The 20,413-nt window shown below is 39.0% G+C and overlaps 1 protein-coding gene across 2 annotated transcripts in view; it reads right to left on the reverse strand.

The window, feature by feature from the left end:
• The window catches only part of ptchd1 (patched domain containing 1), a 31,480-nt gene extending 12,533 nt beyond the window's left edge, over nucleotides 1–18,947 (reverse strand). Inside the window, exons 1-3 of one of the 2 annotated variants that reach the window (XM_041813823.1) lie at nucleotides 18,616–18,947; nucleotides 13,470–14,050; nucleotides 5,619–6,333 (exon numbers count right to left, since the gene is read on the reverse strand). In XM_041813823.1, the coding sequence (XP_041669757.1) occupies nucleotides 5,619–6,333; nucleotides 13,470–13,883 (1,129 nt within the window). In that variant the 5' untranslated portion in view covers nucleotides 13,884–14,050; nucleotides 18,616–18,947. Of the gene's footprint in view, nucleotides 1–5,618; nucleotides 6,334–13,469; nucleotides 14,054–18,615 lie in introns of both variants that reach the window. The other variant, XM_041813821.1, reaches the window with a different exon arrangement.
• Nucleotides 18,948–20,413: the final 1,466 nt, after the last annotated feature.

Below are 20,413 nucleotides of genomic sequence, written 5' to 3' on the forward strand. Positions count from 1 at the left end.
AAAATAAGTGAAAAATTACTAAAATGGGCAAAAAGCAGCAAACAGGTGGGGGAAAATGGATAAAGTGACATGTAATGGCAAGAGGCACCTTAAATCGGCAAAGTTACAAATGTCAAAGATTGACAACTAAAGCCTGAGGTTTAAGTGTGGGAAACAAATGCGATGGATATTTCTGAGGTCAAAGGTTTCCTTTGTTATGTTTTTCTGGGGGAATAACATTTCAAATTTAGACATACAAGAGCCACAAATCCTCACAAAAGAGCCACATGTGGCTCTAGAGCCACATGTTGAGTATCACTGCTCTAAGGGCAGGGGTCCTGCTAACCATTTTTGTGTAATTGAAATAAAATCAAGAAACAGAAAATATGATTTTCAAAAAACCATAAATGCACATAAAAATTAAAGGATAAATATTTGCTAAAGTTTACCGCCAATGTCAGGGAAGACTCCATAAGAGATTTATTTCCTTGATAAAGATTTTTATTTCCTCTAATAAACTGAAACTTTCCCACTTTAGATTTGTGACTTTGGTGATGAGAACCATGATGTGAAGTCTTCAGTGTTTCCAAGAATTATGCTTCAGACATAGTTTGGTGAAGTCTGCGCTGTTGGGGCCAAGAATTGATCAGTCTAGGGTGAATACAGTTTATTCACTCCTTATAATTTTTTGTTTTCTTCAATAACTTACATCCAATGAGTCATACTTGGCGGCTGACTCAGTTTTTATTGCCACAGTTAATCCTGGCCTTGTCCTGCCCTCGATAAAAGTTTATCTATTGACTGTAAAACAGTGAGGTAGCCAGACAAAGCTGTAGGGATTGACTTTTTTTGTCTTGGACCTCACAATTTATTTCAGTTTTAAAGAAGTTTCATCAAAGTTTCATCAGATGAGAAGTCCTCTGGACACTACAGCTAATTAAATTAAATATGAGACAAAGCTGCTAGGCTACTGAGTTAGTTAAAAAAAAGTCAAATTCCGTTGTTTCAAACTCAAGAAGTCAAAGACATTGCAAATCATATGATTTAGTAGCCACCCCCATCATTGGAACATCGCAAATTACCATCCAGTCACTGTATTTTGCTCATTTATACTTTAAACCAGGGTTGTCAAACTCAAGGCCTGGGGGCCAAATCTGGCCCACCGTACAGTTATACCCGTTATTATAACTGGCCCTGAAATATGAGGTCTGCAGATTTCCTGCAGTATAAAAATATAAACCTAACCTTTATGATATAAAAAATATCCTAAAGTCATAAAAATGTGAAAAAATAAAGAGTAAAAATAACTAGATCAAAAGAAATGTGGGAAAACAAATTCATTTGTGTTTTCATTTTATACTTTTCAATTTTGCATTGCACAATTATGACTTCAGTCTATCATTTGGACTTTTATTTAATATTTTGACCTTTTCAATTTATGATTTTGACTTTTTGGCTCATATTTTAAACAGTCAATTTGTTATTTTCACTTTTTATCTCACATTTTTACCTTTTCAATTTATTATTTTGACTTTTATTTCATATTTTGACCATTTTCAATTTATTATTTTCACATCTTGTCTCATATTTTGACCTTTTTAACGTATAATTTTGACTTGATCTTATATTTGACCTTTCAATTTATGATTTTGACTTTTTAGCTCATATTTTCAACTGTCAATTTATTATTTTCACTTTATATCTCACATTTTGACCTTTTCAATTGATTATTTTGACTTTTTATCTAATATTTTGACCTTTTTTAATTTCTTTTTTCAACCTTGATATCATATTTTGACCTTTTAGCTGAACCATTTTTAAGCCATATTTTTAACCTACTACTGAAACAGAGGGTTTTAAGATACGCAAAAATCCAATACTGGAGTGTTTTTTTCTGCAACAAACTTCACAGGCATGTTTTGAGGGACCTCAGAGACGATATAAACTTGACTTATATGACCTTTAAAAAAAGGTTTTTTTTTGTTAGTTTGTTTTTCACATATAAAGGAAGCAAAATTAACCTTAATACTGATGAGCTATTTGGTTCAGAATGGTTTAAATCAGTTTGGTTCTTTACAGACATTCCTAAGACAGGATAGAAATCTTTCTGAATAAGACAAGGACCAAAAGCATTTCCCAGATCAAACAAAAAAGAAGAATGAGGAAAAGTTTGATGGGTGCAACCTTAGATTTGTTTATGCCACTGTGTCATGACTTATGCAATCGTCATCCCATCACAAAGTGACAAGTTGGCCGACCAGTCCTTGGCACATCAATGTTCTTTTTCAGTAGACAGGATTAATGTAACACTCACTGCTGCACACAGCTTAAGAAATAAATAAAGCTTAGCTTTAAGTCATGCAGGACAGGTAGTCATTCGCCTAGTCGTGATCAGCTGATGGCCAGCTGATACCAACTACTGTATGCCCTCCCGGCTTCCACAGCCAATCACAGCTCTTACTCTCTGTATTTAAATACGCCATACTTCTCACTAATCCCTGCTTGCATTAATGCTGATGCACCATGCTGCTAGTGCTGCTGGCAAAGCTTCACCTCCTCCACCCCAGCCTCCTCCTTTATAGCATAAAGCTTGTTGCATCCTCAGATTCAGATTCATGCTACAACCGATTAATTGCTTTGGAACTAATTTTATTGCATTTAGTACCCACTGTCATTCGGTCCATCTATATGGGGGTTTCTAGCTATGCACTTCCTGGAAAGTCAAAGCATACTGCTTGTCTAACCCAGGGAGCATCTTTTGAGCAGAGCCTTTATTTCCACTAAGTAAAACTGTTTATCCATTTTGCAATAAATGGTAAAATGTAGGACGAGAGCATCCCTGACTGAAACCAGAAAACAATACGACCAATCACCACTAAGAATGGGTCTAACTGTCAGAAGACTGGTTTCAGTGACGAAACAAGAGACAGAGTTTGGCAGACACTCAAGCCAACAAGCACTTCCTGCAAAACATACCAACCATTTAAAAGTTTTCATTTATACAAACAGCCTAAAGATCACTGTGGATACTCCTGTTCAAACTCCGGATTTTTTAAAACTCTCTTCTAACTTTTGGATTTAGTTGCTACCCTCAGTCTAAAAATGTACTATTTGTTCCATCATCCACCCCCTTAGATAGTCAAGTTCACTCTCCACCACCTGTCAATCATTTTGACGATCTGTCTACTTTGAAATGGCATTCAGCCTGAGGCTGGCATCTGCAACACCCATCCCAGTTTCTGAAACAAGCAGACGGGGAACACAGTCGGGCTGTGATGTAAGAGAAGAGATGATGTTCACCTCTGCTCCCACCTGCACATAGAAGTGCTGCTCTTGTTTTGATTTCTCTTTGTTTTATGGTTGTTTTATGTTTCCAAAGACTTGTCTGCTATTTGACAGCTACAAGTTCCCATAAGGTGTACATTCAATGTGCTAAAATGGAAGGTCTGTTCCAAACACATGGAGAATGAAGAAGCGGATGGAGAGAATGGACATAAAAATATAATCTTATTGAGAATTTCAGAGGATTGAATGCCATGAAATATTCATGGATATTGTACAGACATTCATGGTTTCTGGCTGTAGAATTCTACTGAGATTCATACTTATTCTGTTATTCAAACTGAATATGTTCCACTTTTTACTTCCCAGGAGTGGTAACTGCGCCTCACAGCATTGTGTGCCAGTGCTTGTTCTAACAACTTGCATTTGGTGTCCCAAAATTCCCACAGTGATGGGGTAGTTTCAAACAAATGTAAGAGGAGACATGCAGACTTATAAAAGTAAAACATCAGATCTTAACAGCGTGTAAGTGTCAGATATAGCATCCCATCACACAGCATTGCATGCTCCCTGTCCAAACTGCATCTGTTGAAAATCTCTGCCCTAATCAATCTCCCCTTTGTTAGCTCTAAGACATCCAGCTTTTTTATTTTGAATGCAGACAGACAGAAGTGCAGTGCTTTGTATTGATGGTGGCTGTGAGCTGAATAGTTTTGCCTCCATGTTGACATAAGTTTAAAAAATAATGCACAAATATCCACCTTGTACAACAACCTGTTGACAACAAGCTCTGTTGAGTTAGTTAAGTTAAAGAAAATCTAAGAAATATTCCTGTTAAACACTCCTGATGCCATGTCATCTCCCTCTTTCCTTGTTCCTTGCCCATCTCAACACAAGTGACAGAGAGGAAAATAGGACCGGGTAAACAGGGCAGAAATGTTGCACAACATTGCACAGCATCACTTGAATGTTATCACTCCCATCAGCCTAGTCTACACAAAGGTGTTTTTTTTGTAAACTGAGGTTTTTCTGTCTTTTTGTAGTTTTAGCAGTAGTAGTAAGTTTTAAAGTGTGTTTGGCTAAGACAGTGGTTCTCAACCTTGGGGGTCACGAGACACTGAGAGGGTGGTCCCCAGATTCCCTAAAAAAATAAGAAAAATTACCTCCGCCAATGAGGTGCTTTTCTAGTTTTTAAATAACGCTGTTGCCGCTTTACACCAAATCAAACCCATTTTCTTTAACACCCCCCCAACACACACTTTTACCAAATTTTTGCAGTTTAACACCTATTTTCACCATTTTAAACCCTTTCAACCACTTTTTTCTGCCTGTTTTTTGCCTCTTCTAAAGCAAATCTTGCCACTTAAGCCTAAAGTTGCCTCTGTTGAGTTATTATACCCCTTTTCACAGCCAATTATTCCAATTTTACCCAAATTTTACTATCTGAAGTGCACGCTTTTGCTAGTTTAACCAATTTCTGACAATATCTGCCTATTTTCTCTTTCTCAGTTAACATATTTTTGCCAGTTTACATCAATTTTTCATCCTATTTCACTAAATTTCCACACATTTCTTGCCAATTTACAACCATTTCAGCAATTTTAAAATTCCCTATTACCACTATTTACGCCCTTTTTCCCACTTTAACCCATTATGCCATTGATTTTTTTTTTTGCCATTTTTTTTGTAATTGTTGCCGATTCCAACCCATTTCTGCTACTTTTAAAATCCAATTTCACCACTCTTCCCACTTTTTTGCCATTATTAGCCTATTTTAGCTCATTTTTAACCCATTCTATTTATTTATTTTTTCAACAAAAGGGATTTACATTTTTAAGAAGGCTATTTACTACACAAATAATTTTTAAAAATATTTATATTTTGATAAGAGTGGTTATTTTGCCAGGTTAAATGTAAAATATGGCTATCACAGCATAACTTTAAAACGGACCATGATTTTGCTGACCTCCATGGACCCCCAGTTTGACTGGGTGCCTGAAAACTCTTCCATTTAACCCCCCTTATGGGCGGCCCTGTCTGCCACCTTCAGGTACAGTGGGGGTCCCCGGTTTCTGGCATCTTTATTTTGGGGGTTGCAGACTGAAAAGGTTGAGAATCCCTGGGTTAAGAAGCATCACGTGAAGCTGCCATAAAGACTAGAGAAGCTGCAGCAAGTCCAAATAGACCTCTGTAAATGTAAAAAAGTTGTGCAGGTCAAAATAGAAGGAAATAACAGGTGTGCATGGGTCCAGATAGGATGGCACCTCGGTCTGGTCTAATTGGTGACCTTGGTTTTGGAGAATGTAGAGAGTTTTGTATATATTTTCTTACCATCAAAAGTAATTTTTCAAACCTACCCAGCATGACAAAAGGGATCCCCAGGTAGGAAGAGTTGTATGTGGCCCCAGTCAGGTTGAGTATCCCAGCAGCAGTGAGGCCTGACAGAGTGATTGACAGCAAAGCCAGCAGTCCCAGCCAGGGTTTGGACCTCACACAGTCCCTCATAGAGCAGCACAAGATGGCCAGCACACCACACGCCCCCAAGCTGGCCATCAGGGGGCGTCGTGCCAGCACAGATGAGAACTGAAAGTCCGTCCTTAGGGAAGAGGACGTGGAAGGGTACAGCCCCAGTTTTGGATGCAGGGCTGCAAATGACTGTAACTCTGCACAGAAAGCCTTCTCCCACTGGCTGGCGACTCGGTCCATGAGGCTGCCACGTGCTTGGAGGTAGTAGGTGAGCTGCAGCGCCCTGGCTGAACGTACACCCTCCCCTCTGCTGCCTGATCCAGGACCACGCACTGCGCCACCGGGACCCCAACCCTGCACTCCGCCAAGCTGGTGGCCGATGTACGCCTGCCGCCCATCCGCCAATTGTGTGATTGGGTAGCGCAGGATTGGGATGGTGCGATTAAACATGCGAGCCGACTGGATCTCCTCCATGGCACGTATGATGTCATCAATGATGCAGACATTCTTTTCATCAGGAAGACAGAGGTAGGAGAAGGAGTAGTTGAAGCTGTTGAAGCCGGTGGCTGGGACTGTGACCTGCATCTGGTAAATCTGCCTGTGGAGCTGTGAGCAGAAAAAAAACACAAACAAGAGAGAAGTTAGCGACCCAGTGGCCCAGTTCTCCTTGAAGACACTGCGACAAAAGCAAGAAAGAAAGTTCTGTCAAAGTTTATGCAGAACACTTGAAGAGTTTCTGTGTGCATCAACTTTGTCTGTGTGAATCAGAAGGACAGATATGAGGAGGAGTGAGTATAGCTTAACTCGACAGGGTAACAATAGTGGTCTTGAAACCTCCTCCATTTCTGTGTCGAGAGGACAACAGTGCCAGCAGCATCCACAGGGCTGGTTACTAAGCAACAGGCCTGATGCCAGTCTCTGCCACAGCGAACATGGGCAGAGCTGTCTCCCAGCTCAGAATGCTGCATTGACTCCAGAGAGTGAGGGAGTGAGCGTGTTTGTTTGTGTGTAGGAATGTCTCTTTGGAAATTGATTTGTTTTGAAAGTTCTTTTCTTGAACGGTCTTGCTGTGGGATTTACAGAGGCATCATCTTATTATATTCTGGGCCTGCAGTGTATAGCAATAGGACGTACAACAACAACAACACAAAAATGAGATAGAGGGGGCCGGCGCTGCATCTGTCACTTCATTATGTGTCAGGCATTTTATGATAACAGCTGGATTGAAGGGGCGCTGGTAGCCTAGCAGTTATTTCTGTGGGGATGTTGTCCTAGACGCAGGCAGCACGGGTTTAATTCAGGCCTGTGGCTGCTTTCCTGTATGCCCCTCCCCACTCGCTCTATCTCTGTCCACATTCAGTCTTATCTCTAAATAAGGCATAAAAGACCCCCATATATAAATAAATAACTGTATAGGAAAATAGTGGTCTATTTAAACTAACTACTAACACAGAGCCTGCAGTGCAGCCCCCTGTATTATTGTTATTATAATATTTAGGACCAAAACTCAATAATCAGCAGAAAAACAACTTCAGGGTCACAGAGATGATGTACATTAAGATTCTATTTGCTGAGTCATGTTCTGAGTCAAACACAGGTCTAAAATAATTTGCTAGTCTGCACAGTCAGTCCAGAAAGTTCACACGGTATCAAATCAGTACTCAGTATCGGCCGATACCCAACACTTTGGTATTGGTATTGTATCGGGAAGGAAAAAATGGTATCGGAACACTCAGTTCATACGATTCAAATCATCCAAATCCCACCCTTTTCCAGTCTCCCCCCTACAATTCCTTATCTCAGTGGTTTTCTAACTTTTTTCACCCAAGGCACACTTCAGGTTAAGTCAAAGGCACACCCTATTCATATCAATACAAAATAGACTTTTTAAATAATGTAACAGTCAATGTGGCCCATAGGGGGGGATAAAGGGGCCCACTGGGGATGGCAAAGTGGTGGCAACAATTGGTTAAAAGTGATGAAAAAAACATGTCAAAATTGGGAAAAAAGTGACAAGACAGTCAAAAATGGGTAATAATTGGCATAAAGAGCCAAAAAATGGAGTAAAAGTGGCATAAACATATTGAACGTGTCAAAAAGGTGGCAAAAAATGTGTTATAAGTGGCTAAAAAAGGTTAAACGTGGTAAAAAAGAGATTAAAAATTGTCAAAATGGGCTAAAATGTGGCCAAACAAATTGAGCGGAAATTGGCATGAGGGTGGGAAAAATGGGTTGAAAGTGTCAAAAAGGTTGCAAAAAAGGTTAGAATTGCTAAAAGGTGGTAAAAAGGGGTTAAAAGATATTTTAAAAAATGGCAAAAAATGTCCAAATTATAGCAAAAGAAACAAAAACTGACAAAAGATAGCAAAATTGTGTAAAATGTGGCAAACGTATGTTAAAAAGTTGCAAAATTGCAAAAAAAAAAAAAAAAAAAGCTGCAAAAATGGTTTCAGTTGCCAAAATAGGTAGAAAAAAATGGTTGACTTGGTTAAAAGTAGCATGAATTAATAATTTTAAGACCAATTTCAACTCAATAATAGCTTGCCAAATGAGGTAACTTTTAGCCAGGATGCTAGCACCAGTGCTACTGATTCAACACACACACTCATCAATAAATCACAACTGGGGAGGGAGCATTCTCTGGTTTTTTAGATGTTTTAGATGTTTCCCATGACAAAAGATGGTTGTATCATCAGCAAACACAATACACTTGAGGGACTTAGAAACCAAACATAAATCATTTAATTGAACAACAATGGTCCAAGTACTGAACCCTGTGGCACCCCACATGTTCAGCAAAATCTCACAGTTTTTCCCTTACAGTTGATCATACCTCAGTTTCTCCTCCCCCTCAGGTAAAGAGTTTGGATGTCATCCTCGACAGTATACTATGTTTCCTAGTATCATCCGTTAGTATCATCTCCAAACCCCATCCAGTATTCACATCACACCTGTTCTTCAGCAGCTCCACTAACTCCCGGTCAACTACTGAGCGGTCTGATTGATTTCTTTCTTTCTGCCAACCTACACACTGTTTTATTCCATGTTTTCATTAGGTATTTTTGTCGACTTATTCATGTCTTGTTCTAACTTTTCTCTGTAAGGTGACCCTAAGTGCTTTAAAAGTCTGTATGTTGACCATTATACAGGCATAGCTACAGTTATCAACAGATTCCTCTAGCTGTGCATTTGTGTTGTACAGGTATTTGCTACAACAGAACTACTAGTGGATCAAGAACATTAATGCCAGTAATTATCTGGGATTTCTGCCTGTGGTGCATTTGAGCACAAAATTAAAGACCTGATCAATTTTTACTCTTGCATGACTGAATATTGTGTGATATTACACAGAAAAATCTGTGTTTCCAGAATATAGAGGGTGTTTCAGGTGTATCCTCTAAGCTAGAGCAGTAAGGTAAGGTGAGGCTGTACTCTGTCTTCTTAAAAATCAATAAGCACAAGCATGACTTGACTAACAATGCTGTACAAACACTAATTATTCATGTAGAATATTATATCCATCAAAGAAGAGAAAAGGTCACCGATGTACTCACTGGCAGAAGCTTAAATAGACAAAATACAATGCAGTGTTTGGGAATGACTCATAATTTTCTACTCTTGTTGGAAAGTGGATATCCTGTCTACTATCGGCTATTTTTGCTGACTCTCTCACACAACGGGTTCAGACTCATTCTCACCAGGCGGCTAAGCAGCACTTTGGGAAAACATGGGATTTCACAGACTGATGCACAAGTTGATGGTATAGCCTTGGACACAATATTACAAAGTCCCACACCTCACAGATGAAATGCTACAGTGTAAGCTTATGTAAGGATTTTTCTTCTCGATGCCAGTGTCTCCATGGCTGCAAAGCTTTGTCTGTAGCCCTCTGTGGATCAGCAGTGTGCTCTAGTTTTATGTTTAATGGGTCACAATAACTATATTTGATAAGCAGGCATAAAAAACTGCATGGGCAGGTACACAAAGTCAAACAAACCAGCTTGGTGCTTTCTAGTCTGCATGCTCTGATTGCGTCTGTGTTTCATGAAATCGTTTGGCTAATTGCTCTAGAGGTGTCAAGCTGATACTCATTAATCCGTTTAGGAATACCAACAGAGAAATATGGGGGCCTCTAAGCTCTGACTGACTCTACTTTGTAATTAAAAAATTCTGATTCATGACTATAAAAGTATCCATGGTTATTGAAAATGGGACTCTGTTCAATTTAATGACTATCAATCACTGTGAATAAGGAGGGAGGCAGAAGGCATACATTGTTCTGCAGCCAGAAGACGATGATCTTTACGTGGAGAGGGTTTCTGTAAGGGATTAAATTATCCATATTAACATGCCGGTCAATTTCCTAGGACATAATGTTTTGGACGGAAGGCTCAAATGCCCTTATAAATTTGTTTAAGTGATTGATCCACAACTGAAAGAAAATTAAAAGAGGGAATCTGAAGGAGACATTATGATATATTTTAAAAAAGGGAACATTTCATCCCCATGGTTTCAAATTAAAGGCCACAGCTGCTCATTTTTACATTCAGCCAATATACAGATTAGAAAAATGCAAGTAAAACTTCATAGTACACTTGTTAACATAACTCTTTGATAGCCATTACTTCAAGCTAGATAACTATTCTATTACCTAACTATTTTGGCAAGCTGAAAAACACAACTACAGTTGGTTATCTGTTAGTTATCTAAAATTACATTAGCCAACAAGCAGTCAGCATCAAGCGGAACATCCACACATTACATCCACTTTGCACTGCTATAGAGCTACTGTATCACCTCCTACAATACAAATTTACTTTAAAAACAACTATTTTATTTATTCTTTCATATTTGTGCCGAATGAAGCACAGCAGGAGAGAGCACTGTGGATGTCGGTCATCCAGTAGTCGGATGATGTTCTGTCCTACTGAGTGTGGTTTTATGTCTTACCTGGCAGTTTAGCCAGACTGCAAAAGATTAAACTGGGAAAGACATGTTGAGTGGAAATTCTCCTTTAGTCTTTTATATCATATGGACAAGTAGGCTTTTCATCCTTTGTCAGTGGTAAGGAAACAGTTTAGGACATTAGAGCTTGATAGCATTAGCATCAGATTTTCAAATCCATACATTCACAGTGTTGCAAGCTAAGCGAAAGAAATCTTGTCACTGACAAGAAGCTCTACTCACAACTATTATTCAATGCTGACTGTATTTATCATCCCTCAGACATTACTGTTAGTTAGCTAAAGCATTGTTGTTAACTCGCTAAAAATAATATTAGAAAACATTACTGTTAGTTAGCTAAAGCATTGCTGTTAGCTCGCTAAAAATAATATTAGAAAAAATTACTGTTAGCTAGCTAAAGCATTGCTGTTAGCTCACTAAAAATAATATTAGAAAACATTACTGTTAGTTAGCTAAAGCATTGCTGTTAGCTCGCTAAAAATAATATTAGAAAAAATTACTGTTAGCTAGCTAAAGCATTGCTGTTAGCTCACTAAAAATAATATTAGAAAACATTACTGTTAGTTAGCTAAAGCATTGCTGTTAGCTCACTAAAAATAATATTAGAAAACATTACTGTTAGTTAGCTAAAGCATTTCGGTTAGCTAAATAAAGTTATTATGAGCCAGATAACTTTACCATTACTTAGCTAAAGCATTTCTGTTAGCTTGAAAAATGATATTAATGAGCAAAATTACTTTCAGTCAGCTAAAGCATTTCTGTTAGCTTAAAAAAATAATATTAATGAGCAAAATTACTTTCAGTTAGCTAAAGCATTTCTGTTAGCTTGAAAAATGATATTAATGATAATGAGCAAAATTACATTAGTTAGCTAAAGCATTTCTGTTAGCTTAAAAAAATTATATTAATGAGCAAAATCCCTTTTATTTAGCGAAAGCATTTTGGTTAGCTAGATAAATATATCATTACTCTGCCATTACTATTGTTAGTTGGCAAAAGCATTGCTGCTAGCCTGATAAAAGAACAATAATCTGGCAACTATAACTGTAAATTTGACTAAACCACTAATGTTAGCTAGATAAAAGTACATTTGGCTAGCAAACATCACCTTTAGCTGTTGTGTAAAGCACTGCGTTTAGCTAAATAAAGATTACACTCTATATACTTTATTGACCCCCAGGGGAGTAATTTTAGAAAATACACTTGGTTAGCTAAAGGACTGCCATGAGCTACATAAAGCAAAATTACAGTTAGTTAACCGGATCATTGCTGTTGGCCTGATAAAAAAATACTATTAGCCAGCAGTCCTTATCATTAGTTAGCAAAAGCATTGCCGTTAGCCTGATAAATACACAACCAAGCAAAAATTACTGTTAGGTAGCTAAAAAAATGTTAGCTTAATTACTTATCAAGCAAACATGGCCATTAGTTAGCTTAAGCGTTCTGTAAGGTAAAAACCCTATTAGCCACCAAACATTACTATTACTGTGCAAAAATGTTTGTTAGCTAGTTAAAATACTAATAGCCAGCCAACATGCCTGTTTGTTAGCTAAAGGATTTCTGCTGGCTAAATAGAAAAACTATTAGCTGGCAGCAATTACTGTTAGTTGGATAAAGCACTGCTGTTAGCTAGATAATAATACTATTAGCCAGCAAACATCATTTTAGCTAAAAATGAGAGGGAAAAAATACATTAGCCATTCCGTTAGTTAACTTAAATTACCAGATCTCCACTTAAATAAACCTTGGAACTTTATAGCGACTTTATACAGTTTTAAATACAGTTTATGGTCTTGAATTTTAAAGCTCTATTTTTAATTTATATTTCTTGCCTTTGGGTTTTTTCATTTTTTCTTTTCTTCTTACCCACGCCGATGAAATTGGCAGGGGGTTATGTATCTTTGTTTGTTTGTTTGTTTGTGTACAAGATAACTCGAGAACGAAAAGTCGGATCTTCACCAAACTTTCAGGGAATATTGGGATAGTGACAGGGAAGAATCGATTAGATTTTGGTGATGATCCACGCACCCGTTCGTTTTTTCTCTGACTTCGAAATTTTGAACACCATAGTAATCAATGGGAGTGTGAGTTCCTTGGTGGCGCTGCTTAGGCGTGGGTCTGCCGCCTCAGACGGCCATTCTAGTTACAATGAGTCTGTTATACAACGGAGTATTAGGGCCGCACAAAGAGAAAAAAAAAATAAACTTCTTTTTTTTTTATATTACGAGAATAAAGTCATAATATTACAAGAATAAAATATTACAAGAAAGACAGTCTGCCATGGTGCCGCAGATCTACGACAGAGTATTGTCCTGATTCTGCTAATAATTTGATGCCGATGTGCCAAAAGATGAAGTATTTCCTTATGTGTGAAACTGATACTAAAGTATAGCTTCACAACATGCTCAGCGTTGCTCATTTTAACAGAGGCGGCGCCCCAGCAGACTTTCTTTCTTGTAATATTTTATTCTTGTAATGTTATGATTTTTTTCTCGTAATATTACATCGTTTTTCTCGTAATAATCTGACTTTTTCTCTTAATACTCCGAATTTATTCTCGTAATATTACGTCTTTATTCTTGTGATATTACGATTTTTTTCTCATAATGTCAAAAAAAAAATCAATTCTTTTATTTTTTTTCTCTTCATGTGGCCATAATACTCCGTCGTACTTTTAAGACCAGTTTCCATTGTTCCACTTCCTAAAAGAAGTTGTCAGGGCATCCCCCTACTTCAAGTTTAGAGAAAGAGTTGGACTTTAAGTGCCTTGTGTGTACCTTTAGTATGGTGTCCATATGAACCGGGTCCAGCACGCTCCCCTTTCGGGTGGTCACAATCACGCGCCCATAGCGTCCCGGGGTCTGCAGGTCAGAGTAGAGCGCATGCTTGGAGCGGTTCACTGGGAACAAGCTATCCACGAGGTTTCCCTCTATCTTTGCCAAGCTGTGTTTGGGCACAAGTAGGCTTTCGACGTCCTCTTCCACACGGTACCGGCTGAAGCTGGCCCCCAGTAGGATGGAGAGGAGCACGGGTGCTGAGGCAAAGAACACCGGGTGGCTCGCCACAAACCGGCCCAGCGCGTGGAAGGAGGTCCTCAGGCCCGCGTGCAACACCTGGCGCAGCATCCTAGCGCGCGGCCGTGGCTCGAGCCTCTCCCACCGACCGGAAAGCCCCGGAGCACTGCCCAGCATCAGGGGCTGCCGGACGCATCAGTGGGTTACTTTGTTCCCATTCTGGAGGAGGAGAGGGGACACCGAGTGATGGGAGAGATTGTTCCCTGGAGCAGGAAGTCACCAGCTGCGGAGATTTCCCCCCACCTCCGGTCACTGGTGCATCACTGTCCTCTGGGTTTTCTCAGCTGCTGGAAAAGTGCAAAGGACATAGAGCTGACAGATGAACTAGAATTTATCTGCGCTGTAGTTAGACAGCATAGTATGGAAGCCCATCTCTGCCAATAAAAAAATATGAACGCTCAGTATTAGGAAAAAACTTAAAAAGTCAACACTCATATGAGTTGATACTCTCATAATTTTGACATTTTATATTGTAATTATGACACCCTATATAAGGGGTGTCCAAACTATGGCCTGGGAGCCAAATGCAGCCAGCAGTCCAATTTTGAACAGAAAATTCTAGAAATTAAAGGAAATATGGCACACATTTGATCATGGAGCTTGTGCTCGACTGTACTGTACTTCATAGTTCAGAACAAGAGGATACTACCATGCTAATTCTGTAAACAAACATCTCAGCAAGAAGAATTTATTGATGTGTTTTTTGTGACTAAACTGAGACCACACTGTAAAAAATGGTAAAAATATTGGCAATCAAAAAAATAATATCTTGTTTTCTAACTCTGATGAGTTTCAGCGGCAAATAGCAGTACCAATAGTATTTCAGGGGCTGAGCTAGGGCCAAACAGGGCCCCCTGAAGTCTGGTCGGTATCCACAAAAACCTGGAAATGTTTGTCTATTTGACTTGTCAGCGTTAAATCGAGCGTTTCGCGTTAGTTCGGGCAGGCCACAGAGTCAAGCTCTGCCCCAATCAGCTGATCTAATGCAAGCCCTCATCAGCTGATGGCCAGCTGATTTGTTCTAAGCACGCTTTAGGCCAGTCGCACTCATGCTGCCCTATTTAAACTGCTCTTGTCTGGCCACACTCTGCTGCTCTCTCTGCACGCTGCTCTTACAACCCTCCTCCACCCCAGCTCCTCCTTTATTCTACTTCTGACTTAATGTAATAATCCTCTCGTTGTGGATAGTAAAGTGGCCCCAACGTACTTCTATATTTCTGTATGTGGCCCTCAATGGAAAAAGTTTGGGCTGGTCAACTGGTGGTCCGAGGGCTGCGTCAGGACCCTAGGGCTTCTCATCCGGCCTTCAGAAAATTATCAAATTCAGAAAATGTGCTGAGAAAAGTTATATTAGAATATATAGGGTATCCTTTTTCTTTAAAATCCTAAAGCTTTTAAACCAGCCCTAAAAACATATGAGATTGAAACAATTTCTACCAAAAATGACTTAACACGTGATTTCAGAAATCCGGCCAATACTAAACAAATATGACAGAGGGGGAACATGTACCTATCAGACTATTCCTGAATGTGTCTATTCTTGAATATTAACATTAATATATTAATTTTAATACATATAATATCATACATTGTTTTTGACTTAGTACATTATTATAAAGTCCATAAAAATATACATGAAATAACCACATTGCAAACATTACAGACTAAGCAACATCTCATAAATAAAACAGAAAAATGTCTCATGTCTAAAAGAGGATTAAATTATGAACAGATCCAATGTGGAAGTATGTGAATGGTGGCTTACTTTAGCTTCGCCAGCATGAATTTAACGTAACTACAAGGGAGCTCTAACAAAAACTAAATCACTAAAACAAAACTAAATCAAGCCATTATTTGCATACCTACTTCTAAGAGGGGTCTAGCTTTAGCAAATGTAGCAAAATCAAACGTAAACATAGCTTTGTTTGCTTAAGCTTTGTGAGTTAATGTAGCTACATTACCTACATCTTATATGCAGCCAGCATAGCTTTGTTAGCCTAAGATTAAGCTACATTATTACGTTATTAAACTCAAGGCCCGGGGGCCAAATCCGGCCCTTGGAACAGTTATATCCAGCCTGAGGGATCATATGATATTTCTGTTATAACTGGCCCATCAGTATGTAGTTTTTACTCAAGTATAAAAATGTGAACTTATTTTTGATGATTTAAAGGTGCAGTGTGTAATATTTAGCCTAGTAGCATTTAGTAAAACAAACAAACTTGGTTAAATGAAACATCTTGTCTATAGGTAGGTCTATCTTAATTAGTGTTTATCCACCTGAAAAATATGTGTTTTTTTTTTTTATATATTAACTCAGAATAAGCAATCTATTCATACATGGGGAGGGTCCCCTCTACAGACACCGCCATCTTGAATTTTTGCATTTTGCATGTTTCTATGGCGCCAAAGAAGCGACCAAATAACAGATAAACTTTTTTTTAATTCCACTGGTTGCCACAGTTTTCACCAGAGAAATGGGTTGAAATTCCCAATTTTACACACTGCACCTTTAAGATAACCTTGTGAAATCATAAAATCTGAAAAAGGAGTAAAAACATTTAGATAAAAAGTAAGGAATGTGGGAAAATAAATTGTTTTGTGTTTTAATTTCATATTTGCAATTGTGCATCTCACAATAAGGACTGAAAATTGGGATTTTGGCCTTTTATTTTGTACTTTGAGCATTTCAACTCATAATTTTGAATTCTTACATAATATATTGAGCTTTTCAATTCATAATTTAAAATTTAAAGTCATTTTTTGACAATTCTAACCATTTATTTTGTATTTTACCTCATATTTTCTACTCCTTACTTTGACTTCTTAATCCTTTAGTTTGACTTTTTACACTCACAATTAAAAAATCTGAAATAATATTTTGACTTTCAATTTCATGATTACAAATTTTATTTCATATTTTGAGCTTTTAAACTCATAATTTTGACTTTCTTTCTAATATATTTGCCTTTAAAAACATAATTTTTCAATTTCTAGTTTTGATATTTTTGAACTAATAAATTTACTTTTCTAAGATTATGAGCCTTTAAACTTATCTTTAAATCTTTGTTTCAAAATCCTTTACCATTGGTGCAAAGTTTGTTTTTTTTTCATATTTTATTACTGGTGAAACGAGGTTGACAGTTTCTGGTTAAAAAGGGGACCCTGTTAGGCCCTCAGGTTAGACCTGAATCCAGAATCTGGCCCCTGCTGTGATTGAGTTTGACCCCTGATCTACATAGCTAACGTAGTCTGCATTGCTTCATTAGCTTTAGATGTTACTATGCTGGCTACTTAAGGACGTTATCTATGTAGCTAATGTAGCTTCATTAGCTTCAGCTTAAGCTACTCTAGCTGCGGTGAAGTGTTTTCATGGGGGACAAACTTTTTCCTTGAAAGCAGTTTACTTGGCTTTATTAAGGCCCCATCCACACGGAGACGAAAACCATATCTTGATGTTTCATTTTGAAAAACGAAATGGCAATATATCTGGAAATATCCACATAAGCACGGAACCACGGAAAACAACTGAAAACGCTGTAGTGCATATGCCAAGCCTGTACGTGGCGCTGTAACGCTGCCACGGAAATGCACCAAAAGAGAAGAAGAAGATCACAGAAAACTGACACAGACTTTCTTCTAGTTGCCCTCCTGGTTGTTCTCTGTTAGATTTAAGAACATGTGGTGTGTGCGTTTCATGGTGGTGGTAAAGGAGCATCAGATTTTGCTGTAAAAGCCGTAACAAGCTCAGTAGCTTCTGCAGCACAAACACAACCCTGTAATCTGCCATTCTCGTTTTGGCTGGACCGGCGCAGGCGTCTTAAGAGAGCTAAGCCTCGTGTGACGTAATCGTTTCAAGGAAGATGCGTTTGGCCGTCCACACGCCGACAAAACGGTAGTCGTTTACGGATTTATGCACTCCAGGACCTGTTTTCAAAAAGTATCATTTACAGTCACCCAAAATGCCGTTTCCGTGTGGATGAAACGCCGATACAACAAAAAACTGTTGTGTATACTCCTGAATTCGTCTCTGTGTGGACGGGGCCTACATGTTCTGTAATCCAGTTTTGCAGGTCGTTTTAGGCTTTTAACTTTAGGTAGCCTAACCCTTGCATCAACCCTTACCCTAACGATTTTATTTTGAAAGTCTATAGTGTATTTTCGTTCTCTCACCATTGTGGTCCGCAAGGGGGAGTGTCTGAGATATGCGGTCTGTATCAAACTGTCTTGGTCCATTAGGACTTGGGTTCAACACTCTTCTGAATAAGGTCAGTCTGGTTCTTGGAGATGTGCCAATTAACTTCCTGACTACTACCAAGACGCCCTTGAGGACGGCACCGAGCCCCAGCTGGTTTGGGTGGGCACACCTTTGTTGTGGGAGCCCCTCACTCTGACGTCTCTCCATTTCTGCATGCTCATAGAAACGGTCTCTGCCTGTACTTCAGCCTTCATGTGCTCAGCATGCATATATAGCGGCATTAAACAGTTTATTTTCTTCTTACCTCATAATTATGATTTTTTAATGGCATGAGTGTGACCTTTTATTTCATAATTATGACTAGACTCATTTTTATGGGTGCTTCATAGCTATTGCTCATTTTTCCTGGCGTCAATGGGCTTCCATATCATAGGCTTCTGATAGCCTACTTTACATGTAATAGCCACTATCCTGCTGCGCTGAGAGCCACCTGCAAACTGCATAGATCTGTGCGCAACAGAAAAACTGCAGAAGCAAAGTGGAACATAACTGCACTTCTCCCTGACTCATTATTCCTCTACAGTTCTGTTTGTGCACTCAGACAGGTTGCAGAAACCCACTTCAGTTACAGTAAATCCAGGATGTACATACCTGAACACGGGGACCGATGTGATGATGATGACAGAGATCCTTTAAGATGCAGTCAGTGCAAGATCCTGCCGGCTGCCGGTGCGTTCAGCTCCACCCTACATCCCCTACTCATCACAACCTGCTGGGTGATCGAGGTGGGAGGGCTGATGGGTGAGAGAAAATCGTAGGATGTGTGACTTGTTGTGCCACAGGGGATGCCGGTAATGCTGTGAGTCATATCAGCCTAATCTGGGTTTCCTCTGCGGCAGAAAGCTCTCTGTCGTCGGTCCTCTCCGTTCCTCATCACCCCGGAGGTCTGACGGAGTCCCCGTTCATCTTCCACCGGGCTGCTTTCCCAGCAGCGACTGCTCTGCTCCTGGGGAAGGCACGTCACTAATTACCGGCGTTCAAGCCGAGGTGCAGCCTCTCTCTCTCTTTCTCTCTTTGCCTTTTTTTCTCTTGCACCGCCCTCGCGACCCGCTCTCAGCCCCTTTATCTGCCCCGCCTCTCCGTTCCGCGCCGCTTCAATGCAGAGAAACAAACACACATGTCACACTGAGTGAGGGGCAGCGTGTTTATACATGTGCGACAGGGGGGATAGCTTTCTAGGAAATAAATACGTTGCTTTATGTGCAGCAAAATTAATACTGACACTGCTTGATTGGATGTCTCTAATATTTTAAAATATTTAGACTGGCTATTAACTTCTCAGGATCTGCTCTACTTACGGCATGTAGCCTCTTCATGCAGTTTAATAAAAACTAGAACCACCACCTGTGGGATAAATGCCTCTGTAAGGTATTGCAGGACAGTATAAGTACAGTGGGGGTTATCTTATTTCTTTTATGGTGTATGCAGAGGCCCTACGGGTGGGCTTTGAGGGCTTGTGCCCACCCACTTTCCATTCAGCCCAACCTAAATAATACAGAGCAGTACTGCTCTATGTTCATGTAAATCAACCCTGCTCAAACAAAGAGACAAACTGTTGAAAAATGCCTTTGCAAGAGCCACAATCTAAATGGTGAAAAGTGGCAAAAATGGATTACAGTGGCAATAAAAATAAGTGAAAGGTGACAAAAATGGTCAAAAAGCATAAAAAAGTGAAAAAAAAAGGGGTGAAAAAGGGACAAAAAAGATAAACAATGGACAAATTAGGTGGAAAGGGGCAAAAATGAGTGCAAAGTCACAAAAAATAAGTGAAAGGTAACAAAAAAAGGTCAAAAAGCATCAAAAAGAAGTGGAAAAAAGGGGTTATAAAGGGACAAAGAAAGATATACAATGGACAAACTGGTGGAAAGTGGCGAAAATGGTTGCAAAGTCAAAAAAAAATGATTTACAGGTGGTGAAAAAGTGGTAAAAATGCAGCAATAAATGTGTAAAAGTGACTAAAGTGGGCAAAAAGCTGTAAAAAGGTGGGAACATGGGGGGAAACTGGCACTTAATGGCAAAAGGCAGCTTAAACGGGCAAAAAGTGGCAAAAAAAAAAGTGAAAAGGGGGTGAACAAAGATAAACAATGGACAAATTAGGTGGAAACTGACAAAAATGGGTGCAGAGTCACAAAAGAATAACTTAAATGTGACAAAAATGGTCAAAAAGCATAAAAAAGTGGAAAAAAGGGGCAATGGACAAACTAGGTGGACACACTTAATGGCAAAAGGAAGCTTAAATGGGCAAAAAGTGGCTAAAAAGGGGAAAATTGTTTTTATGAGGTAGTATCTTGTAAAAACATGAATTTATTTATTTTGGATTTTCCTGTTTTTACAAGGTAGTATATCATAAAAACAGGAATTTATATATATATTGGATTTTCCTGTTTTT

This window comes from Cheilinus undulatus, linkage group 19 (genome assembly GCF_018320785.1).
Source record: "Cheilinus undulatus linkage group 19, ASM1832078v1, whole genome shotgun sequence".
NCBI classification, from domain to species: domain Eukaryota; kingdom Metazoa; phylum Chordata; class Actinopteri; order Labriformes; family Labridae; genus Cheilinus; species Cheilinus undulatus.